This window comes from Leptodactylus fuscus, chromosome 7 (genome assembly GCF_031893055.1).
Source record: "Leptodactylus fuscus isolate aLepFus1 chromosome 7, aLepFus1.hap2, whole genome shotgun sequence".
NCBI classification, from domain to species: domain Eukaryota; kingdom Metazoa; phylum Chordata; class Amphibia; order Anura; family Leptodactylidae; genus Leptodactylus; species Leptodactylus fuscus.
The window spans coordinates 7,427,752-7,454,114 of NC_134271.1; the positions used below are offsets into that span (position 1 = coordinate 7,427,752).

Sequence of the window (26,363 nt, forward strand, 5' to 3'; positions counted from 1 at the left end):
ATCGCGTGTCACGTGCGCCAAATTAACAGAACGCCAACAAACCCCACTAAAGTCAGCGCAGGTGTCAGGAATGGTCGGGGTCGGGGGGAAAACAACTGGAGGGATTCTTCCATTACTGAACCTGAAGGCGGAGTGATCCAGTCTTATGAGTAGGCCTTAGGATGGGACATTTCCGTTTCCGCCGCGGTTTTCCCCGCAGTGCATTTTGGCCGCGCCCGCTACAAGGGAGGAGGAGAGCAATGCCTAGGAGAGACTGTGACCCATGAGACGTCCCGTAGTCGGCCATTTTCTTGGTTAGATGGAACAATAGAAGTCTATGGAGAAGATTTCTTGAAATTGTCTAAAAAATTGTAGTTGCCCATAGCAACCAATCACAGCCCATAGCGACCAACCACAGTCCATAGCGACCAACCACAGCCCATAGCGACCAACCACAGCCCATAGCGACCAACCACAGTCCATAGCGACCAACCACAGCCCATAGCGACCAACCACAGCCCATAGTGACCAACCACAGCCCATAGCGACCAACCACAGCCCATAGCGACCAACCACAGTCCATAGCGACCAACCACAGCCCATAGCGACCAACCACAGTCCATAGCGACCAACCACAGTCCATAGCGACCAACCACAGCCCATAGCGACCAACCACAGCCCATAGCGACCAACTACAGCCCATAGCGACCAACCACAGCCCATAGCGACCAATCACAGCCCATAGCGACCAAGTACAGCCCATAGCAACCAACTACAGCCCATAGCGACCAATCACAGCCCATAGCGACCAAGTACAGCCCATAGCAACCAACTACAGCCCATAGCGACCAACCACAGCCCATAGCGACCAACTACAGCCCATAGCGACCAAGTACAGCCCATAGCAACCAACCACAGGCCATAGCGACCAACTACAGCCCATAGCGACCAATCACAGCCCATAGCGACCAACCACAGTCCATAGCGACCAATCACAGCCCATAGCGACCAACCACAGCCCATAGCGACCAACCACAGCCCATAGCGACCAACCACAGCCCATAGCGACCAAGTACAGCCCATAGCGACCAACTACAGCCCATAGCGACCAACCACAGCCTATAGCAACCAACCACAGCCCATAGCGACCAACCACAGCCCATAGCGACCAAGTACAGCCCATAGCAACCAACTACAGCCCATAGCGACCAACCACAGCCCATAGCAACCAACTACAGCCCATAGCGACCAACCACAGCCCATAGCGACCAATCACAGCCCATAGCGACCAAGTACAGCCCATAGCGAACAACTACAGCCCATAGCGACCAACCACAGCCCATAGCGACCAACCACAGCCCATAGCAACCAACCACAGCCCATAGCAACCAACCACAGCCCATAGCAACCAACCACAGCCCATAGCGACCAACCACAGCCCATAGCGACCAAGTACAGCCCATAGCGACCAACTACAGCCCATAGCGACCAACTACAGCCCATAGCGACCAACTACAGCCCATAGCGACCAATCACAGCCCATAGCAACCAACTACAGCCCATAGTGACCAACCACAGCCCATAGCGACCAATCACAGCGCAGTTTACATTATTCAGAAGCAGGATATAAAATACAAGCTGCACTCTGATTGGTTGCTATGAGCTGTGATTGGTTGCTATGGGCTGTGATTGGTCGCTATGGGCTGTGATTGGTCGCTATGGCCTGTGGTTGGTTGCTATGGGCTGTGATTGGTTGCTATGGGCTGTGATTGGTTGCTATGGGCTGTGATTGGTCGCTATGGCCTGTGGTTGGTTGCTATGGGCTGTGATTGGTTGCTATGCGCAACTACAATTTTTTTTAGACCATTTCAAGAAATTTGTCCCAATGAGATAATTTTTTAATGTTCCTCAAAGCGGCTCTGTATCCGAGCGGCGGCCATTAGATCGGTGGCTGCGTCACCAAAAAACAACAAAGACATTAAAACTGGATGAGAAACTTGTGGCAACAGATGGCGGCCGGATGTTATAAATGGATCGTCTCACCGGTTTTTCACATCCGTTTTTCCTTTCAATGTTTTGTGGCCTTACCATAAGTTGACGTTATAATGGCCTATCCATTGAAGGATCAGAACAACGGATAAGCGCAGCACTAGACACATGAAGCCTCATAAACCCCTTGACTATAATGGGGCCCATCCTATGATGCTGATGAAGACGCCTTGCGCGCAGGACTGATTTCAGGCGGTCATCTGGCGTCAATGCGACCGTAGCTTCAGGAATCGGACAGATAAGCGGCGACAGAGGTCTACGGCAGCCACCTATCCGCTGCAGGACTCGCTCTCCTCCATTCATCCATGCAAAAATACAAAACCACAAAAAGTTAACTCACATTCTCCTCGTACGGTCTGCTCCATCTGCGCGCTCCGTCCCCAGGCCTACCTGTCGCAGGTAGACGCGGTCAGCGCCCGCTACGGACGAAAAGAAATGCTGCAGCGACGCAAGCGTGTCTATAAAACCCTCCCGACAGTGACGGAGACTTCCACGTGGAGCTTCGAAAACTTTTCTAGCAACTCTTCAGCTCCGAGAGCTGCCAGTAATCTGGAAAGCCCTGGCCATAGACTGCAGATAATTAGACGCTGGGCTCTCAGGACTAATCCCAGGCTCCCATTCTCCTCCGCAGCCCCGGCCGTGAGGGCGCACACAGGGAAGAACAGCAGCAAATGAAAAACAAATGTGGAGCCTCGCACAACGTGCACGAACAATGGGAGCGCTGCCTTCGCTTGTAACCCTTTTCAGCCTGCCAGAGGCAAAGCTCAGGGTGCGATTCACTGACAAGAGGGTATTTTTAGTGAGTGGCGTGTGTCTCATCTGCATCAAAGTATTCTGGGCGTTGTGGCTGGCAGGTGGATCCAGATGACTGCTCGTTATGTTGCAGTAATTGCTTTGGCCCTGGGTGTGTTAGAGTGCAGTTTACACGTCAATGTCGCAACGATTTCATCAGTAACTGAGAAATATTGTGCTACCCTGCACCTAAAGACGACTAAATGACTCACATTCGAGGCTGAGCTGTATATAATGTCACTCAAAGACCTCCCCCTGCCTGGTGGGTGTGGCTATAAGCGACCTGGTTTGTGAATAGAATGACAGAGCTGCAGTGAAGACTGACACTCGGGCCTTATGAACACCAGAGGGGCTCAAACGCTTCATCTGTATGCAAGTGTGGCACGTGCTATCACATGCGATGGGTAATATAGTAAACCGCAACCCTGTGCAAAAGCTGGTTTTACCATTATGAAAAAAATTATAGCAAACAAACCAAAAATTCACCAGTATCTGCTTAATAAATCTGCCCCACTGACTTGTATCGGTCCCGTCAGGCCGTGAAAATGGTGAAAAATAGGAGATTTCCAATTTTTTAGATGGACATTATTACCATCCATTCAATAAATTGGACGTGTGAATAGACCCATAGACTTTCATTGTGTACATGTGGCCTAAGCCAGACATGGGCTGTATTGAGTGAGAGGAGCCTGGCAGGGGCAAGTGTCCTGTGTCCTAGGGGGCGCCACCGTGCCCTGAGCAGGGTATTACCACACCACTAGGGCAGCAATGTCTACCTACAACTCTACGGTGTGTGAAGACGTCGCCATACGTTAGTTTTGCTCCCGATGTTACAGTCGCTTGGGCTTTATTACGCTGTCAGTCATTTGCATTGCTGCGGCCTCGGGGCAGAGTCTATGAAGATGCCCTGTGGTTTCGGTGCAGCTGTCACGACAGGAGAACGCTCAGTATAAACCTGTCGACGTCCAGCGTGTACGGGCTCCATTTGCTTTTCGCTGGTCTGATAACCTTTGGCTGGCGGCTGATCTCAATGTCTGATATGTTGGCTGCAGAAAAAAAGCCGAAAGAATATTTCCAAAGGATTTAGCAGCAGCAGCCGGCGACTCAGAAAGGATCCCACAGGCGGCAGGTGCAGCGATAACCTGGGAAACTACCAGAGACAAGTACGTTACGGCACCTGTTAGGTGAAGGTTCAGGCGACGTGACCTCAATGTTCCCCTAGGAGGAAAAAAGTCCCCGTCCACGTCATTTTAGACCCTGCAAACCGCATTTGTTGTTACGGTGAGAGTCACCCCACAAATTGCTTAGCCACAAGAGTAAGGCTTTTCTACACTCCTCAAGTATCCCAAGGTTATAACTTCAGGATATCACTAAGGGGAGGAATTTGCCCCGGATTTGGGGTTGATCTGGCAGAGATTGCAGCAATAAACTGAAAAAATATAAGTGCCCTCCTGGATCTTGCAGCGGATTCTGCGGCTCGAGACTCCCTGCCGCTTAGGCTGATACCCTGCACCGCCTCCCAATACGGGTAGCCCGTAGCCGAATACGTCAGCAGAAAATGGAGAGGGATTCCTCTTCACTTTCCACCATGTAAACTTACCCTTAGACTAAGGCCTCATGCACACAACTATGGCAGATAAAAGTACGGATCCATACACTTCTATAGGCCCATACACACAGCCTTGGTTTTTGGAGCTCTCTCCCTGGGCCGATTGGAGAGCTGCAAAATATGGAGCAGGTCCTATACCTATCCCTATACCTGTCCGTACTTACGGCTCTGTCCGTTCATTTTCAATGTACACTTTTTTACTTGCACATCCAGGGGGTGTCATGGCATATAAAGGGGCCTGGCAAGGGGGCATGTTTCTCTGCCCCGAAAACATGACGTTGAACTGTGCAAACTGCAGACCTCCTGGTTGACATTTACCAAAAGTTGCTTTATACTGATGACTGGCAATAGCCCTGTCTGTGGATGGGTCCATCTTCCTTTTGGAGGAAATAATCCCAGGTTGATCACTAGGCTTCTTGAAAGTAAAGCATTGATCTATTGCAGCAGTAGGGAACCTTCGGCTCTCCAGCTGCTGTGAAACTACAACTCCCAGCATGCTCCATTCACTTCCATGGGAGTTCCAAGAACAGCAGAGCAAGTATGCATGCTGGGAGTTGTAGTTTTGCAACAGCTGGAGAGCCGGAGGTTCCCTACTCCTGATCTATAGGGACCTACCTGTCCAAAAGGTGGTGCTAGAGCAACAATTTTGCCTATTTTTTCTTAAAGGATTGAAAGTTATACGGGACAGCCTCTTTAAAGGTAGCAACATCGTTGATTCTATTGTATCTATATATCCTACACCTCTATATAGGCAGACATGTTGGGAGTAGTAGTCAAGTAGCTGCAACAGATCATATGGAATTCAATAGGAACAAAACCATATGGTGAGCCATAGGGTACAATGTATTGTCTATTGTACAAGGCTCCAAACCACACAGCGCTAACCTCAGAATAACACTGACGTGCACGTGCAGAAATCTGTGGGAAACACAATAGGAACGGTGTGCAAATGCCGACATCAAAGTACGGGGTGGAATGGCGCTCCCCATACTCTGAGACATACGCAGGCCTGGCATTAGTCATACAGCTCATGCAACAGGATCCGAGGATCTGAAACCGAGATAATAAAAGGGGACCTTAAATCTCCTGTACATTGAGGGGGGGGGGGGGGGGGGGCTTTACTGCTGGAATCAAAGAATACCGTGTAGGATTAACATTCCCCCAGCAAAGGCCGGAGCGAACAGTTGTATCTGCAGGAGCCAAGTATAGACGGTTCGTATGAGGTATGATTGGTCTATTCTCTGCCATGATTGTAACTGATGCTGGGTACTAATAATGGCAATGACCGTGACCATAGGCGCCATCACCTTCCCTCCCACCAATGAATAATAAATAAGGATTTTTTGCAATTTTTCTACTTTTTAGTCGGGGTGTCAGTCTTTACTGCAGTTGTGGGATTATATTCATTAAACAGGAAGCTAAACAGATTGATATGTAGTTGTCCTTTAAACCTCTACTTGGTCTGGAGTCCAGTGGGCGGGTCCTAGGGGCCGTCACTGTAGGACCGCCCACTGGAGGTTTCCATCAATAACCTTATATCAATCCGTTCAGCTCTTCCTGCTCCATCACATGAGGCTGGCAGATTAGACTGCCCATTTAAAGCGGCAGGTTCCCTTTAAGAAGGATGTTCTTCACCAGAACAATAAATGAGCAGATTTTGGGGGATTTTGGCTGCTCTTTCTCTCTCCGATCAGTCTGATAACACAGGCGATACTTGACAAGTACCTAATGAATTTCATACCCCTAAGATCAAAGAACGTCCCAATATGGTTTGCACATGTCCATCTGCAATTCAACGACCTCAGTCCTTTCCTAATTAAATCCTTATCTCAGCTCGTGTATTTCTTGGGCTCCGTTCACACCACGTTCAGACAATACCGTTGAGTTATATATTTTTATATACACAACCCCCACATCATAAAATGTATGTATATACAGCTGCAAACATCTATCATTGGAAGGGGTTGGCCGAGGTGACGCTGCTTCCCCTCTCTCCCTAGAAACAGCACCACTTTGGTTCACAGGCTGTGTCTGGTATTGCAGCTGAGCCCCATTCAATTGAAAGGCAATAAAAAACACACTTCCCGTGGGTGAATGCTCCACATTTCTAGAAATAACCAGATCATTTTTACATCCTTAAACATCTCATATATATACAATATATATACATGAGACGTAACAATATATTGACTTTTATTCTGGATCTTTGTTGGCTCTAATTCTCATTTCTTCCTGTGGCTGCCATGATGTTTCCCATACACTGCAGACAGAAAATAGAGGAGAATCTGCTTATCTAACTCTCTCTCACTCAGAAGCTTCAGCAGGATCCTATAGGATATTATAGAGAAGAACTGACCTGTATTGATGTGAATAAAGTACATGGAGCGAGATAGAAACTTCCTATTTAGCCTCTTTTATCTCTCTCAGCTCCTGCTCACTCCTCTCCCTCTCTTCTCCATAGACTTCTATGGTGAGCTGTAATCTGATATATCTGTACATAAGTGCCAATCCAAAAAAATCGGCCATTGGGATACAGAAATCTCTACCTTGTCCCTATCATGAGACAGGGGAACAGAACGGAGATTAGTGCCCAAATGTGAAGTAGACTCCTAGGGGTAAGATACTTTGGTCTCAACCATAAAAACTTTTACAATTCTTTTTGGTGGACGGACAACCCCTTTAAATGGGTTACGCGGGGACATAAAAAGCTTCTCCAGTCAATGCACCTGATAGGCATACTTACTAATATATATGATACCCCCGCCTGGCTGAAGGTCTTGTTCCTCTGCTGCTTGGTCATGTGACTGACCCCACTCTACTCTTGCTGCTTGTGCATGGACTAGAGCGGGGTCAGTCATGTGACCAAGGCAGAGCATCAACCGGGGAGGACGACTTCAGGGAGAACCGTTCCCAAAGTGCCACACAAGGTCTGTGGTTGGGTACTCCCCCATTAGTGAGACCACACCCCTTTTGGGCAACCCCATGCTCCTTTTTGCAATGACGGCACAAAAATATATTGGTCACGTTCCGTGTAACTGGCATATAACGTGTCCTTGGCCCATAAGTCGTAGGAGTATCCCGCCGGGTCCAGGAGATCGGCCACCTCTTCCAGGAGTCCAGGAGTGCACCCCTTATTTCGGGAGCCTCCTGGACATTTGGGAAAGTTGGCAGGTATGATTCAGAGTTGATCCGACTTCCTGTGGGTTTGCCCAAATCTTATATATCTATTACTATCTATGAGGAATTAGCAGAGCCATAAAATTTTAATACTGCAACTTTAACCATCTTGTTCCAAGCCCATAAGTGTCACTTAGATTTTTACTAACCACCTCCGTTTTACAGTTTTTACACCCATAAATCCCGTCTTATTCATGAAGGATTTCTTGCTTTCTGGATCCAGGGAAAGAAGAACTACGATCAGACTGGATGGAACTATCAAACAGTCAGCGCCCTCCGACAACTTTGTAACAAAGCCCATCATTGTCACGCTTAAAAGGCTTACACACTCCAAGCAGACCTGCAGCAATAAACGCATAAATAATTTGAGATGGGATTACGTTAAAAGGCTCATTTTCTGGCACATACAATGACAGCGAGTTCAATCATCCCTCACATGGCGCACAATGGAATCCTTTCAATAAGAAGCAACAAGCCTTAAGGCGGCCATAACAATTACTGAGAAAGCGACGTGTTTTCCTAACTATAAAATGGGAAATATGCAATAGGGACCACAGGGTTAAAGTGGAACAATATGTGAATGGGACTGAGCATTATCCGTACAGTATGGGTAATCCTACAGAGGTGACGTCTGGTTCTGCCTGGTTGGATGTAAACACTGCTTGCACTCATCTGTTTGGATACGCTCCTCGGCATGGAGCACGTGTAACCTGTTGAGCGAGTTGGTGGACTACAGACTTTTTTGCAGTGTTCTTTTTGTTCAAGAAAATTTTGCAAATCCAAACTGTAGGCATTTTGCCCTATAATTGTGGTCTGGACTCCGGGACTCTTTGCAACATAGTGATCTATAACTCTACAAGGCTCCCCATGACTCCCCTATAGGACAGGAGGAACTTGTCTATTTCAGATGCAAGGAGTCCCTGTACGGGACAGGATTTTCAGGTCCCTATTCACTATTGCATGGGGCCTGACAGGTTCTGCATTATGAAGGGGTAGGAATGTTGGGATTTTGGGTATAGCTCTAGGTGCTGGATACTAAGGTCCTGTGCCTTGGCTGCATAGCAGAATAATAACATGTAATACAAATGTGATTGCGATAAAGGTAAAGTCAGAATTTTTTGCAGGGGAATAGGGGCAAAAATTCTGCCTCCCATTTATTTCAATGCAATGGAGATGGTTCTTACTTCCATAGTGGAAAAAAGAAGTTTCTTACCCCATCTTTGGGTGGATTATATCAGAACCTCCCACTGATGTGGATGAGCGTAGGAAATCTTTCTGGATTTTGCATGATGGGTCCCGACTGCAAAATCTGGCAAGTGAACTTACCCTAAAGGGTTTACAATCTGCACCTGATCTGCAGCATTGTCACTGGCGTCTGTCTATATGTACAGTCAGACACCGCCGGGCTGGACCATGGGCTTGGCACAAAGGATAATTGCTGGAGATGTAACTTGCTTAGGACAGCAACTCAACCTAATATATCCTGTTCCAGGAACAATTATATGGGTCAAGTCCAACTCCAGATACAAGTAGGTCTGGGTGTGAAAGTCTAGACAGGTGGATGCTGACTGTCACCTTTGCCTTGGGTGGTAAGGGCCTTGTCCTAGTCATTCCTCTAAAACAGGGATAGGGAACCTTTGGCTCTCCAGCTGCTGTGAAACTACAGCTCCCATCATGCTCCATTCACTTCCATGGGAGTTCCAAGAACAGCAGAGCAAGTAAGCATGCTGGGAGTTGTAGTTTTGCAACAGCTGGAGAGCCGTACGTTCCCTACCCCTGCTCTAAAAGGTTTATGGTACATCTGATACAGTGTGGCTTCCTTTCGGTGGGTTGCTCACAAGCCCAAAGTAGCACAGTTGCTGTTCCAGTGGGGTCAGACATCATGCATACATTACTGTACTCACGCCCCCTATGGGTTTGATTGATGTCCGTCTTCTCAAGGCTCACACGTTTACACTGACTCACCTAACATCCTGACTGTGTGTAGTGAATCACTATGGCCAGGAGTCGGGAGGGAAAGTATGAACGTGCAACAGATGTGCCAGGATGTCAGACATGCACACGACATAACAAGGACCTCTCATCTATGGGCACGAATACAACACGGAGTATGTGACTAGTCAAGGCCCCTTTAACCCCCAATTGGTGATCAGGTCTTTGCAGTGGGAAGACAACCTTCAAAGCCAACCTTGCCCTCCAAGTGTGAGACAAGTGGTCAACACCTTTACACCCTCCAAGTCCACATCAATACGTACACACATATAGATGTGTATATACTCTGCATAGAAAGACAAGGCCACTGCACAACACAATGGTCTCCTCCATGGTCCACAACAACTAAGTAACGACAGAAGACAGCGGATTGTGATCTTACCTGCTGGAGCATTTCCTCGGTAGCATTAAGTTTCAGGTGATGTTCCTCTACGCAGGATTCCAGATCCCGGATCTTGTCTCCTTGGGCCTCCACCTGATCAGTGAGGACACTGACCTACGAGAGCAAGGACATGAGCGTCACAGGGTGAAGACTAATGCAAGACTTGATCCTTTGTCAAGAGTACAAAACAAAAGCTGAAGACACTTCCCGTTGTGAGCCTGCACTTCTTAAGCCTCAGTATTAAGACAAGCGTCTCCCACCTCCTGAATTTGGATAGTTCTTCTTACATACGAAGACGCGGCTCAGCTTCCCTCTACTGCCTTCAGTTTCACAACCTTGTTTTCTTGTCTTAGTGAAGCAATCTCGGGTGAGAGAATGGCTCGGGCTCTTTCAACACTCGGCTTTATGTGGAAAAACAATAAAAGCTTTCTTCTGGGGGCCGAGCAATTGTTTGACTCCTGACAAGCGGAGCGAGGAGCCTTACCTATCCAGAAACAGCCCCGGTGGTAACTTGTGTCATGTGTGCGGGGCATGTTTAAGCACTTACTGAGCGAGGTCGGAGAAGTTTCCTAACTTAGCAAGTTACTACACGAGGGAATGAAAAAAAACACACAAGAGCTGGTAAAATATTTATCAACGCGAATTAAATTGTCAATTCAGTGTATAAAGGCTTAGAAACAAGTCTGCACAGCCAAGGCCAAGAGGCTGCTAATAAGCCGGAGAATTTATATCGCTTGCAATCATTCTGGATCCGGGAGGTTCACACTTATTGTGCGGCCAGCGTGTTACACTTGGCAAGGTCACACTGCTACTATTGTATCATGGCAGGAATGCTGTTTTGACAGATATCCCTGCATGCTTAGGGGCAGGTTGTTTCGGGTGCCACAGCTGTTCTGTAGCAAACACTGGCACATCTCCGGTTACTCAAATGTAAAAGGCTCCTTCTAGTGACTGGTACCAAAGTCTGGAAAAGCTCGTGCACGGTGTCTGATGATCCGCAGCCTTGTTGTTCCCCTGGATTTAAAGTGACCCACACAATAAATGTATAATGCAAGAACGTAACGCGCGTTGTTGGACTGGACTGAAACTTTATCACTGTGAATGGAGGGATAATCTATAGAAATCTCTACAAGATTAGAGGATAAGGTTGCAATTGAGCAGAGGCTCTAGATAGTCCATCTCCTCACACCTCCTAACAGCTGGGTCAGAATGGTCTAGATGGCGGGGAATTGATCGAAACGACCATCCTGCTTCTCTCAGCCCAGTGATACGCCAACCTCTCAAACTGGCAAAATGTCTTGGAGTGCATTGTAGAGCCATGTCTAGTTGTCATTAATCTCTACCCAAGAGGTACACTACCCAAAAGTAGCCTCTGAGAAACTTGTTACATAACAGTGGGGAAGGACATTTATCTCCCCTCCAGTATCTAATCAAACCCCACCTATAAACATTTATAGATCTGCCAGACAAAATTGCATCCAAGTTTTCAATCCATCATTTCCATCTGGGCCACTCCTCTTGCTCCTGATTGGTCCATGCAAGTACAGGGGGAGTGGCTCAGACTACTGAAACACAGTCTCTATATAGTAGTCTGGGCCAGTCCTCCTCCTCCTGATTGGTCCAGCCGCGTGTAAGGGAGAGTGGCTCAGACTACCGAAGCACAATCTCTATATAGTAGTCTGGGCCAGTCCTCCTGTTCCTGATTGGTCCAGCCGCGTGTAAGGAGGAGTGGCTCAGACTACCGGAGCACAGTCTCTATACCGTAGTCTGGGCCACTCCTCCTGTTCCTGATTGGTCCAGCCGCGTGTAAGGGGGAGTGGCTCAGACTACCGGAGCACAGTCTCTATACCGTGGTCTGGGCCACTCCTCCTGCTCCTGATTGATCCATCCGTGTGTAAGGGGGAGTGACTCAGACTACCGAAGCACAGTCTCTATATAGTAGTCTGGGCCACTCCTCCTGTTCCTGATTGGTCCATCCGCGTGTAAGGGGGAGTGACTCAGACTATCGAAGCACAGTCTCTATACAGTAGTCTGGGCCACTCCTCCTGCTCCTGATTGGTCCATCCACGTGTAAGAGGGAGTGACTCAAGACTACCGGAGAACAGTCTCTATATAGTAGTCTGGGCCACTCCTCCTGCTCCTGATTGGTCCATCCGTGTGTAAGGGGGAGTGACTCAGACTACCTAGCACAGTCTCTATATAGTAGTCTGGAGTGCTTGTGGCCATTTTACAGAAATGGAGAGGAGACTGTGAAACTGAAACACCAAAAAGTTTAAAAAAGGAAAGCACCCAGGAATCCAAAAAACATTTCATATTCATTGTGAATTTTTTCTATTGTGGACCCGAGGGTTGTTCTAATGCTTCAGTATAAGACCTCACTAACTAACAGAAAACCTATCGGACGGTGTCATGTATTTACCACCTAGTACCTTTATATTATTTGGGATATCTCCTGCTTTGGGCCACCAGGCAAAATCTGTAACAGAATTTCCCACCCATGTAGGTTCCATTTGTAATATGGATGTCTTCTCACATGGCAAATGTTTTTGGGCCCTCTTATGCACCAGGGCCCGGTGTTGACTGCTACTTCTACATCCCGTATAGCTGTGTACTCAGCTTTTAACTCAATAAGAAGCTACGTCCTGACAACCATCTTAGTCACCAACCGAGTCTGGATCTGACTCCCGTCTCCAACTCTTGTAGTTCCCATGTGGCTTGTAGTGTATAGTTATGTCTTGGCCCGGGCACCATCTTCTAATCCTATGGGCTTCCTGGTCCTACTAATACTCAACAATAGAGTTGCCATCGGCCTAGGAACTGGTTGAGGTCCACCACTCTCTTGGAAGTCCTGACTACTGCAACCATGCCCACCAAGATTTCACACCTCCATAAGAATGAGGACCTCCAAAAAACTTTTTTGTGTCACATTTATATGGTTCCCATTGCTTTGAGTGACATCTCGCTTGCAGGCTACAAGACCTTCTGCATTTTCAAGCTCAACCAATGTAAAGTATGAACAATATCTAGATGACAATAGTTACACAACGATTCCTCTTCAGAAACATGACAAGAAGTGGCACGACAGGTATTCTAGTGATGTTTTTCCTGAAATCTAAACTATTTTGCTTTTTATGAGCTGAGCGTTGGCCAACTCTTAGTCAGGCCTACTTGACAGCTGAGCCTGGAGCTACAACGCTTCCAGTGACTAAGCTGGAGATTTGGCGCCGGCCCAGAGACATTCTTGTAACGTCTCCTGGTTGTATGAGGAGATATGGGCAGATCCTTATTTCAGGCTATTTTTACTCGCCCGTCAGCTGGCCATAGAAATTTGTTTTATTCAGTGGGAACCATGAACAATCTGAATGACTACGTCAGCAATTATAGGAACTACCCCAATATTTTATTCTTATCCCACCGGACTATTCAAAAAGTTTGAGGTCAATACTGGAGTGAGTTGCTTCTCATGGTCTCCTACATCTAAAGATAGGATCCTCAAAACTGAAGCTCAAGTCTCAACCTGAAGGTCCTGGGCCCCAATACAAAATCTATAATGGGGGGGGGCGTAACTAAAGGTTCTTGGGCCCTAGTGCAAGGACAGAGCTGTGCAACTCCTCAAGACTAAAATTACTATGTACACACTTGCAACCATCAAAGGAAAGCAAAGACGTTTAATCAGTCTTGGTGTGGTAAGGGTGACCTGCAGGCCCCCCTGGATTATGGGCCCGGTTGCAACCAATATCACCATGCAACTCCTTCACTTAGAGCTGCAACTGTGACTTCAAGTTGCAAAAAATGTATCTTTCTGCATCTAGAAGTTGTAGCACCTTTGGGGGTTGCAATTCGACTCTGTTCACTTAGGAGTCGCAAAGAAACATCTTTGGTCACCTTGTAGCCCTGGCCTGAAGGAGGATTCTCTACTTCACTATGGAATCATGTAATGTATTTCCTAATCTTACCTGCAGAATAAGAGATTCCTTGTCTCCTTCCAGACGTGTCAGTCGTTCTTGATATGTCTCATTATTTACAACTGTATGATTAACCTTGGGGAGAAGAAAAATCATCATCAGTCAACATCAGAGATAAGACTCACATCGGCTCCTTATACACTGAAGAAGGCCACCCAACACTGGCTTAAGAACTTTTATCAGTTTTTTTGGCCCTTAAAATTTTGGGTTTATTTGAAATTTCCGGCCTGTACAAAAAACAGAAATGGAAATTGGTGACCTTTGCCATAAATGAAAAGATTTTCCCCGGATATGATGAACATTCTTAGATATTGTGCAGGAGGAAAGCTTATCCTTCCAAGACATTCCCCAAGATATGAGGAATGAGGAGAAGAACAAGAAATAGACCCACGTTGTACAGATTGTAATACAGCACCTATAGATCTATATGGGCGCATACTATACTCACATGGGACTCACATTTCATGCATGCAAAAAATTCAGCATGTTGCATTGTAAGTGGGGTTGAGCCGATCTTGAGATTTCAGGATCGATTTTAAAATTCGATTTCCGATCATTTTCCAGCCAATCCTGATCGTGAAATTTGCTCAATCACCGAACGGGATCTGATCTTTTTCGCTCAAACCTAATTGTAAACTATGTTACAGATGTACTGGATGGAGGCACCATATGGCATATCTAAATACATCTTTATGTGTCCCAGGAGATCGACCATGACCCCTTCACTGCCTCCTCGTCCTGTGTCTGGCTGTAAGACAACTGGCTGCAGCAGGAGCCTCCCCCCAGTGCCCTGTCTGCAGCAGGAGCCTCCCCCCAGTGCCCTGTGTGCAGCAGGAGCCTCCCCCCAGTGCCCTGTCTGCAGCAGAACAACAATCCCCACCCTTATGGATAAGCCTTGTACCCTCAGTCAGTTTCCAGCTCAAGAAGGAGCAGATCAATAGGAGATTAGCCCACTCTACTTTCTGCCCCTTGAATACAATGGGGGGCAGATTCGGAACAGATTAGGAGGCAGAATCTGCCTCAAAATTAGTGGCAATCTCTTATCATATAAACATACCCTAAAGCTACATTACGAAAAAAACACTGTGGTCGTCTATGACTTTCTTGCCCCCATCCATTGCCAAAAATGGTCTATTTTTTGACCCCTTGCCCACATGGCCCATCCAAAAGACAGTCCCCGCTTCCAGCCGTCTCTAGATCTGGGGAATAATTTTCTGTCTATTTCTTACTTCTCAGATTTAGACTCCGGAGGCCGCTGACCTCAAAGACAAACTATAAGAAAACCAGATGAAACGATCAAGGCTCTTTGGACGTTTTGGAAAAATCTCAAGACAAATAAAACGTAGAATATCATGGGAGAAAATTCTATTTTTAGAAACCAAAAAATGTGCTCGCCTCTTTTCATATTCCTGTAAGACATTCCAAGGGTCGGGACATCGTACAGGCTGAGTGAGCGCTGAGAGATTTTCCCATGACATACGTTACAGAGGACAGTCGGCTCCACATTCTGCAAATACCCCAGGCATTGCTTATAGGGTGCACGGGGGTAGGATTCGGCCCCACGAGTGGTTAGTCCAGTATGGATAGACATGTGCACCGCCCTGCTGCCACATTACTGAGATATCTGCACGGCATGGCTATCATCTATTGCATTGTTGGCGGCCAATCCGACATGTTTTTGTTTTCGCACCTCCCGGCAGTTATGATGCGGTGTCTTCAAGCACAGCAGTGGGTGATTTATACCGAGATGGTGGAGGCCAAGAACTGGGGAAGGGGTTTACATAGACATTCCAGAAATCAGCAGTCTATCCATCAATACAATACGGTGGCTGACCCAATGCAATCTGATGTAGGGGGTGTAGAGGGTGCAGCCACATCGGGGCCTGTTATCCAAGGGGACCCGGAGGCCACCTAAGAAGACACCATTACTATAATGGCTGGTCATTATCTGTTCCATCCAGCCTGGTCTTGGCCCCCTTATTCCAGGGCCCCATGGTCTACCTTGGTGATACCTACCTCATTGGGTGCAGCACATTATATATCCACCCTGAGAATCCGTCTGCCATCTTGTACGTCACGATTGAATAGTTTCTATTTGTTTCCCCTGAATCTCAGGACCTGAATCAATGAGATAGTCTGAACAAACATTCTAGAAGATATCGGCGTCCCCGGCCGGGTCCTGACTATGGTCTACAAAGCCATGAATGCTATCTGCAGATGCCACATCCAATGTGATGGAGAGGCAGAGATTAGGACAATGACTTCTTTCCATAGCTGAAAATTTATAGAAGGGGCAATAAACATGGCGGTGGGGGGTGTGAACAGTATCATAGCTACGTATGAGCACACCAGCCGAGCCAGAGATACGCATATGTAGACAATAGTGTTTAAAGTATTTGCCCCCCATCAGTATAGATCCCTCACCAGATTGGCGCTGTCACCCTGACCATTGTGGGGTTTTGTTTATCCAAAACTGTTCAGCTATTCCAAAGATATAAGCCCGCTTAGTACTGATGTAGATTAAGATCTACAAGCCAAGTGGGCGGTTTCTCTGGGGTTCCTGTGTGTTGCATGTCATGCAGTGTTACCGCCCACTTGTCTAGTAGACACTAATTTACATCAACACTAACAGGGCTTATAGCTTTGGAATAGCTGAACAGATTTGGATAATCAAAACACATGATGGATGTCGTTGGGATTTTCAGACCTGGTGCTCTTTAATACCTTCTGAGTAGCTCAGGATGGGCGGGGGGCAGTGTTTGTCATCGATGTGACCTATTCTTCAGGAAATTATCCATGGGATACAATATGCAAATTATCCCATAACAGCCAAGCGAATACTAACACCATGCCAGCTTATTTGCATACAACACTGTGTCTTTTCAATGAAAGAGTCGCCCTCCTGAGCGGTATATGGCGGTATTATTTGATACTATATAGTAGGTTCATGAAATGGGACCCCGGCCCTGTATTTCTTACACACTGTGAAGACCACAGAGTCACGCAGAGGATTACAGTCTAACATTATACTGCAACATCTTTAGGTTTCACACGAGCGGGAAGAACAGATGCTGCAACAAGTAAACACAATTCATCATCGGGGCAGTTTGCGGAGTCTGCGGTGTACACTTCTTCTAGATCTCAGGGGTCTTCGTGTATTTTTGACAAATGTTAAATACTGTAGTAACACTATGAGAAGAAAGTCTATCGGTCATATGCTTCTAATCATAGACCCCTCCGCCATCAGATCTCCTTGTTTGCAGATGGTGCTGCCATATATGGGGAAGAAGGAGAACTCTGCATCAAGTGGACGTCAGGAGGGGGCAGCGCTGGGATAGGTGAAGGTAACTGGATTAGATTAATTTGGGATTTGGAGAATATACTAAAGATGGTTCTGAAAGTTACAATATATCCACACCATGTAACAGATTATATAACATGATCCTGAGTTACAGTCTGTACTACAGACCAGAGCTGCATTAACAAGACTGTAGATTCAGAGCTGTAACCTCCCAGTGTTCCTTGTTGGCTCATCATGGGGTAAATTATCAAGACCAGTGTTTAGTATGCCAGTCTTGATCATGCCTGCACTGCTGGAGGAGGTGGCTTGCCATATAGCAGGAGCATCCTCCACTGGCGCCTGCACTGAAATTGCCCAAAAAAGTTAGAAAGCTACTTAAAGGGGTAATGGAATTCTTTATTGTCTATTTTTACAGTTTAGTTTTAACTTGTGATGCCTGTACCATACACTGCATGGAGCCAGAAGCAGATAGCGCCAGTCCCTGTATAGTGGCGGGTGCTGGTACTGCAGCTCAGGTTCTATTGACTTCACTGGGAGTTGAGCTGCAATCCCATCCCCCTTGGCTTTTGTGTCCCATCGCAACTGAGACCATTGTGACCCCTGTAGTTAAGTCCTACTATAGTAAGAATGATCAGCAAGTCAATTACCAAACCAGCAGCTGCCTCCTCCCCTCCCCTCTCTGTAGACTTCTGTGTGTCTGAGCGAGAGCAGCCTATTAAGTGGAGAAAGAAACTGATTTCTCTAATAAGATATATTACAAAGTTTCTTCTAGTCACCTCTACGATAACTTTATGCAGAGTTCTTTTATAGTCAGAGATCCACTTTAACTCTTAGTACTGAATGGAGACTGCAGACCCAAGTTCCATGGCATGAATTGCAATCCAGCTTTGACCCTGTATAGATCATAGGACTATGTTTCGCCCTGAGTCTCCTGGTGTAGAATCAGCCTACAAAGGGGTTAATCCTCGCCCAGCTCCACAACGCTGCCAAATACAAATCCATGGCACAGCCCTGGCAGAATCCAGGGGTCAGTCCAGGACTTCTGCCCCACAAAATACATGTTTTGGAAAATAATTCATCATGTGAGCATGGCCCATGGAGGAAATAATCAGTAGCGACACTGAGTCCAGGCTTATGTATGGCGTTACAGTCTAGGGGTAGCACAGCACCACCTTGTGGCCACACCTGTCACATTCTAAATTTTTAGTTTGGATTTTTGAATTTTTTTTTTTAATATGGACAACTTTTACAATTAAATTTTGATGGGGAATATCCATGACATTGAGGAGGTCTCCAGTTTCTATCAATATCTTATTCAGTCCTCTTTTAGTTGCTGGTCTCCTAACAGGCCCAGGTGCCGACTATTATTGGCCGCCATTCTAGTGCCCACTGGTGTTGTTAACCAGCGCCCCACACCCTTTACAGTAAAAAAATCATGCATGGTTATATAGAGCTATATTTATTTTTATCTACTACTTTGCATGTTCGAGTGTCAGTAGTCACTGACATTCTTGCATTCTATTCAAATTAGATAAGAGGTTGTAAAGGCTGCACCCTAATAGATGAATGTGTAAGGACGTTACACAGCAGGGTCCTGCTCCTCCTCCTTATTCTGCATCCTGCTCCTCTTCATTCCTTTGCCTACAATACGACATTGTCCCTGTTTTACAATGCCCTGCCCTCGATGACATAACCGGTTACGAGCTGCATATCTGAAATATCTGGACTCATCCGACTTGTCCTATCTCCAGGTGTTCCAACCCCATATGAGCGGGTGAGTATCTCGGGCTAGGTGGTCGGGATAGGTGAAGATGGGAGATGGCCTGGGATGATGCCGCCATATTGTGCTCTGGCCATGACAGCGCCAGTCCAGTTATGAGTAGACCAGGGACATTTGAGATGGACATTAGGGGTAGAACTTTTTGAATGCTACCCCCCTGTATTCTACCTTAGACAAAACCCTCCAAAAGCCTCTGCATGGAATCGGGGGCCTATAGGGGTATAGTATGGTCTCAAAAACTCCTATGGGTGCCGTTTTATTCAAAAGGCTCTAATAAAAAGGCCGGGGTGTGCATATTATCCAAAAACAGTGCCGCTCTTGTTCATGCACTATGTCCAGCATTGCAGCTCATTGAATGGGGACGAGCTGCAATACCTGACATGGCCTATGTAAAACTGTGGTGCTGTTTTTGGAAACAAAGCAGTTTTTTTTTGTTCCAAAAACATGACCACTCCAGTATACTGCCCATCCAGTATTAAGAAAAGATCAATGGTGGTCGCTTGCATGTGTTTAGTTTTAGGACGCTGGACCCAATTTTTTGAAAATTAGAATCCCAATTAAATAAATGCCCCCCCAAAAAGTTATCATAGCACTCTGGCCCTATTCTCGACCCCCTCATGTAACCTTATACTGCCTGACTTGGTTTATGTGATCCTCAGCGTGGGGTCGCCACCACCTGCAGTGAGTCTTAGTCCTAGAGTTACATCTTGGCACCCGGTCATGCTAAAGAAAACTTTCCCAGGTGACAGACGTGTCATTTCCCTTTCCGTGATTAGCTTTTGGACAGGACAGACGGCGCTTGAAAGAGAGCGGCAGCGGATTATTACATTCCCAAAAACACTCCCAAAAATAAAATTCAAAAATTTACAAAAATAACTAATATTGCCCATGGGGGTTATCCGGCTTGTGTCAAGCCCTGAATAACCCAGATATACAGTAATACACCCTCGGCTCCTACGCTGGCCGTCCAGGTGTTCAAACCTTGCGAAAAGCAACCCAAGAACAAAAAGAACCAAAACAAAAAATTGCTGAATAGAGACGACTTTAGGACTTCACCTTCCCCTCCGTCGGTACAATGGGCTCGGCAGTAGCTACAGACTCAGGTTTCCCTTTATGATAAGGCATTCAGCTCTACAGATAGCGCTTAACCTTCGCAGGGCGTTGTGTGAATAGAAAACAGGTTGGGCAGAAGAAAAAGATTTCCAAAAAGAAAACACAACACCGCACGGTTTCCTTTCTACGGCTTTGAAAGGCCCCAAATGAACCAATTGTCAGAAAACAATACGGAATAGACCCTCAAACTGGAGGAAAGATTCCCAGGTGTTCAAAAGTTCAAATTTGGACCAAAAAAATTGCGCTTGGTTCAAAAAACTTTATTTAAAAAGTAAAAATGGTAAATTGATGGTTATAAAGGGGTTATGAGATCTATTGACATGTACTCTCCGATTCAGCATGGCCCCTGGGGTCAGATCTCGGGGACTATGACTACCAGGGCCGTGCTGTTTGTCGTCACATAACACCTTCATAAAGACCGTATACATGGACCTCTAACTGAACCCGTATCCGTACACCCTTATGGCCCATATCTGTGCATTGACTAAATTAAAACTTTATTTATAACAACCACGGCCCCCTAATAACGGTCTATGGCGACTCAATTTATACGAGGGGTAGCAGCACATGGACGTTTTATGTCAATGAACTTTATTTACAACAAACAGGTCGGACATGTAGCCATTTACTCTCGGACATTAGAAAGTACAATAAGGCACTATTGTTTATTGTAAATAAAGTTTATTGATAAGAAGTCAAAGTACAATAAAGCACTATGACTTCTTATCAATAAACTTTAATTGCACTAAACAGCCCACCACATCTGCCCACATACTCTAACACGTCAATAAACTTTATTTACAATAAACAATGTGGCACCTATAGTCATGGTCCTGTCCATTGACCAGATTGGCGCAAATAGTAAATTACAAAATTGGGGTGCACAGGCTCATATCAATAAACTTTATTTACACTTAACAGCCCATTACATCTGCCCACATACTCTTATACAGTACATCAATAAACTTTATTTAGAATAAACAGCCTGGTACAAGTCACCACAGTTGAAGACATTAGTACGGAGAATAGTAGTGCATCATATTATCACGTCAATCAGCTTTATTGACAATGGACATGCTATTAGTAGTCGTTGCGGTCTGATAGTTAGAAGCAATATTAAAGACCCCGTTACCTCAAGGAGATCCGGAGACCCCCTTTAAGATAACCCCTCAGTGCACTACCTAGTGATTAAGGTCACATGACTATAACAAGCTTTCTTGAGATTAACACGCCGACATAATACAGCTATAGACATAAAGCGAAGCGCGTGACACACGCTTTTAACTTAATTCTCGAGGATTTGGCAGTCAAAACAGGAAAATAAATGAATGCCCTTAAGACGTTACATCTTAAGGAGTCCTTAAAGGGCCGGCCATACAGAATTCCCAATTCACTTACCCTTCGGAGCCAGGTGAAGTGTTTGTAAATATCGATTTCAACATCCATTCTCTGCGTCCATTTCGCAAATCAAATTCCCTTGGAGAATCTTCTTAGTGTCTTGGCTGGAGACATGGCCTTTGTTCTGCTCAGTCAGTGTCTTGCGGGTTCCAAACTTGGAAACAATCTGATCACATTCTACGTTGTCTTTCGGTTGCGGCCCCCAGGCTGTCTATGGAGCGCGACTCACAAAGTGAATGAACTTAAGCCTGCTGCATGATTCAATCTCCCTAATACCCTCTATTAAATCCTAACAAATATCAGGCGACCGGTTGGACAACAAGGAGGAGCCGCCTGTTACCTCCAGCACTGAAGCTAAATATTGCCAAGTAGTCAGGAGGAAAGTATTTTCCAAGGATGCCTGCTCCGACTCCGGGCTTCAGAGTGGTGGGTAACTGGAACTCATTACTCGGAGACCCCCTATTTCCTGTCTGCCTAGAATGTCACTTCTTATGGCTTGCTCTGCTGCCAGATCCTGCAATGCCTTACAGCAGCCCCTGCAATGTGATCCCTCCGTCCTCCTGTTGTACTGTGTGCGAGCAAAGGGACAAAGAGATGTTTTAAGTAAACACCTCTCTCCGAGGCTGGAGGAAAGGCAGATCCGACACCTTCACAAGGAAGATTTGTAGCTTTGCAAAGAATAGACAGGGCTCAAGTATCAGACTGGAGAAATTGGGGAAATGATTCTAAAAAATTTGGCTTGTATATTGCCTCCTCTCCTTCTGAATTTACACTTTGGGGCTAATTGATCAAGACTGTGTTTTTTAAGCTGGTCTTTGCACCCTTTAATACCAGAAAACTGGCATAAATAATATATTGGATCGGTCCTTGTGTTCCGTGCAGGGCGCAGAACCTAAAAAGTTGCAACTTTTTGCAATTTTTGCATTGTGACCTTGTTTTATAGCTAGTTTGACATTTATGTTTTTGAGGCTGCATTGCACCCTGAGGTCGCTCTCACGAAGGCTCCATTATCCTATTTATTTTCAGTATGGCATGCACAAATACAGATAGTAGACAGACCCATTCATTTCTATGGTCCCATGCACACGGCCGTGTTTTTCATGGGTCTATCTGGGGGCCTTCACTCATTTCTATGGTGCACACGGAAATAGTCTAGTACAACACTCGGTTATCGTCGGTAGTCCATTAGAAATGAATGGAGCGCCATTTCAATCAGGCAGAGGTGGAAGGTGCTCCCATTCTAGTGCTTGGTGGAGATCCCAGAGGACGACCACCTACTGATCTGCAACCTATCCCTTATCCGGTGAATTTGTGGATAAACCCCTTTAATGCAACCTTTAAAGAGTTGTCTAGCTTACGCTAGGTTCACATTAGTTTGGGCCTTTCTGTCCCGTTGTTTTGGTCCATTGGAGGACCAGAACAAGGAACAGGTGCACCGCTACAACAGCAGTCACATGCAGAGTCCGGCATACCCAATTAACTATAATGGGATCTGTCAGGTGTCTATTCCTTAATTGTCAAACTGTCATATGAAAAATTCAGAGCTTGCAAGAATGGCAGAGTTGGGGTGTCTTTGTCCTTTGACCTAGCTGCAAAAGCGTAAAAAATCGGAAAAAATATAACACTACAACATCTGACAAACTCAGCTTTGCTACATCTCACAAACTCAACTCTGCTACATCTGGCAAATTTCAGTCTACTACTGTACAACTGAGAAACTCAGCTCTGTATTTCTGTACAATGTTTTTGCCCCAGTTTTTGCATTTGCTGCACGTGGCCTGGTCCAGTCTGTCGTTCTCATTTACAAGCCTTGTTGTGGGCAGAATTTTAATGCACAGTGCGTGCCCGCTGACAACCGTCAGGCCGAAAGCACAATGAACAGGGCGGGCAAAGGCTCTTGTGTGTCCCCATGAAATGGCTTTTCTACCCTACAGTTAGGCAGTGTGTGAGCGGAGGCCATGCAGACCTTGACAACATCTATGGTTACTGAAGGAAGTTTCATGGTAATGTCCAAGTTTGCAAAATTGGTAAATTATTTGCAAAATTGTTAAATCATTTTGCAAATTTGAATATTTTCATAACGACCTGGTATTTATTTTGCTTACTTATATAGCGCCATCCTATTCAGGGCTGCATATAGTATCACAAGGGGTTGGACCAAGTCCCTTGTAGTCACACTGAATAGATGCTGAGACTCTGACGGGCTCAGTCCATCCAACCGGAATAATGACTACATTTTTCCTAAAATATTACCCCTGGTTGGTTTTGAAGCCCAGAATCCCAGAGCCACAAGACAACCACTAAGGATAATATTACGTGCACCATATTGGTTGCAGATGCTCCGATGCAGTCGTCTTCCATGAATGACAAGGAGGATAAGCCGCACAGATGATGTACATAGGCTGAATACTTCTCCGTGAAGATCCCTGCCATGACAGATCCTCTTTAAAGGGTGTGACACAAATCCACCAAAATACGACCATTGTTGGGAAGTTTCAGCTTGTCAAACTTTCAGGTCTCCCTGTATCCCTACTCCAGGCCATGGGCGTTAGTCTTATAGAATAAGCCTAGGTGACTATTATGGGGCCCGTATCAGGGTTATAGTTATAGGGGGTGCAGAAGCATCAGCTCTACAATGGCCTTGGATTTGGGGGGGGTCTAAAGATGGCACTAGTGGCACATCCCTCTGGCTTGTACTTACCAACATTTGGTAAGGGGGTTTAGAGCCTTGGATACACGTCCATGGGACCATGTGAAGCTCCCATGCTCCACTCTATACTGTGACCTTTCCATTAATGACCCCGAATATATTCATATATTATATACAATACTTCCTCATACTGTGATGGAAAAAGAGTCAGAGCTTGTAGACATTTCCAGGCCAGCTGTGCGGCCGCGTCTTATGACCATTTATATACAGGAGTCTCCGGCTGTCTCATAGCTCAGCACAGCATGTAATGTAAACCACCAGCGAGGCTCCACGTCCTCGTCCTCACACAGGACTCCTGTCAGACGGGAATTTATAAGGATTTCTTTGGGAAGTGTCACTTACGGGGAAATATAATCATCATCTCTGCTTATAGAAGCTGAAACAGACAGGCGGGATAATACAAGACAAGACCCGAAAAATAAGGCTCATCCATTGTATAAAATACGGATTAGGGTTTACCCCTCTACAGTCACCACCGAGTGATTACATTCGAGTGACTTATAACAAGGGAGTCTATCACCAGAACCCGGAATATCTACCCAGTCCTACAGATAGATAGGTTACTGTCACCAGAACCAGCCTATCACCCCAGCCCTGCAGATAGATAGGTTACTGTCACCAGAACCAGCATATCACCCCAGCCCTGCAGATAGATAGGTTACTGTCACCAGAACCAGCATATCACTCCAGCCCTGCAGATAGATAGGTTACTGTCACCAGAACCAGCATATCACCCCAACCCTGCAGATAGATGGGTTACTGTCACCAGAACCAGCATATCACTCCAGCCCTGCAGATAGATAGGTTACTGTCACCAGACCCAGCATATCACCCCAGCCCTGCAGATAGATAGGTTACTGTCACCAGAACCCGGAATATCTACCCAGTCCTACAGATAGATAGGTTACTGTCACCAGAACCAGCCTATCACTCCAGCCCTGCAGATAGATAGGTTACTGTCACCAGACCCAGCATATCACCCCAGCCCTGCAGATAGATAGGTTACTGTCACCAGAACCAGCATATCACCCCAGCCCTGCAGATAGATAGGTTACTGTCACCAGAACCAGCATATCACCCCAGCCCTGCAGATAGATAGGTTACTGTCACCAGAACCAGCATATCACCCCAGCCCTGCAGATAGATAGGTTACTGTCACCAGACCCAGCATATCACCCCAGCCCTGCAGATAGATAGGTTACTGTCACCAGAACCAGTATATCACCCCAGCCCTGCAGATAGATAGGTTACTGTCACCAGAACCAGCATATCACCCCAGCCCTGCAGATAGATAGGTTACTGTCACCAGACCCAGCATATCACCCCAGCCCTGCAGATAAATAGGTTACTGTCACCAGACCCAGCATATCACCCCAGCCCTGCAGATAGATAGGTTACTGTCACCAGAACCAGCATATCACCCCAGCCCTGCAGATAGATAGGTTACTGTCACCAGAACCAGCATATCACCCCAACCCTGCAGATAAATAGGTTACTGTCACCAGAACCAGCATATCACCCCAGCCCTGCAGATAGATAGGTTACTGTCACCAGAACCAGCCTATCACTCCAGCCCTGCAGATAGATAGGTTACTGTCACCAGAACCAGCATATCACCCCAGCCCTGCAGATAGATAGGTTACTGTCACCAGAACCAGTATATCACCCCAGCCCTGCAGATAGATAGGTTACTGTCACCAGACCCAGTATATCACCCCAGCCCTGCAGATAGATAGGTTACTGTCAGCAGAACCAGCATATCACCCCAGCCCTGCAGATAGATAGGTTACTGTCACCAGAACCAGCCTATCACTCCAGCCCTGCAGATAGATAGGTTACTGTCAACAGACCCAGCATATCACCCCAGCCCTGCAGATAGATAGGTTACTGTCACCAGACCCAGCATATCACCCCAGCCCTGCAGATAGATAGGTTAGTGTCACCAGAACCAGCATATCACCCCAGCCCTGCAGATAGATAGGTTACTGTCACCAGAACCAGCATATCACCCCAGCCCTGCAGATAGATAGGTTACTGTCACCAGAACCAGCATATCACCCCAGCCTTGCAGATAGATAGATTAGTGTCACCAGAACCAGCATATCACCCCAGCCCT

General features: G+C 46.3%; 1 protein-coding gene across 2 annotated transcripts in view; it reads right to left on the bottom strand.

Annotated features, from left to right (window-relative positions):
- PPFIBP2 (PPFIB scaffold protein 2) overlaps positions 1–26,363 on the bottom strand; it is a 100,054-nt gene that overhangs the window by 38,417 nt on the left and 35,274 nt on the right. For both annotated transcript variants that reach the window (XM_075280899.1, XM_075280900.1), the window contains 2 exons: positions 13,937–14,020; positions 9,981–10,094 (listed from right to left, as the gene is read on the bottom strand). In XM_075280899.1, coding sequence (XP_075137000.1) covers positions 9,981–10,094; positions 13,937–14,020 — 198 coding nt within the window. The remainder of the gene's footprint in view (positions 1–9,980; positions 10,095–13,936; positions 14,021–26,363) is intronic.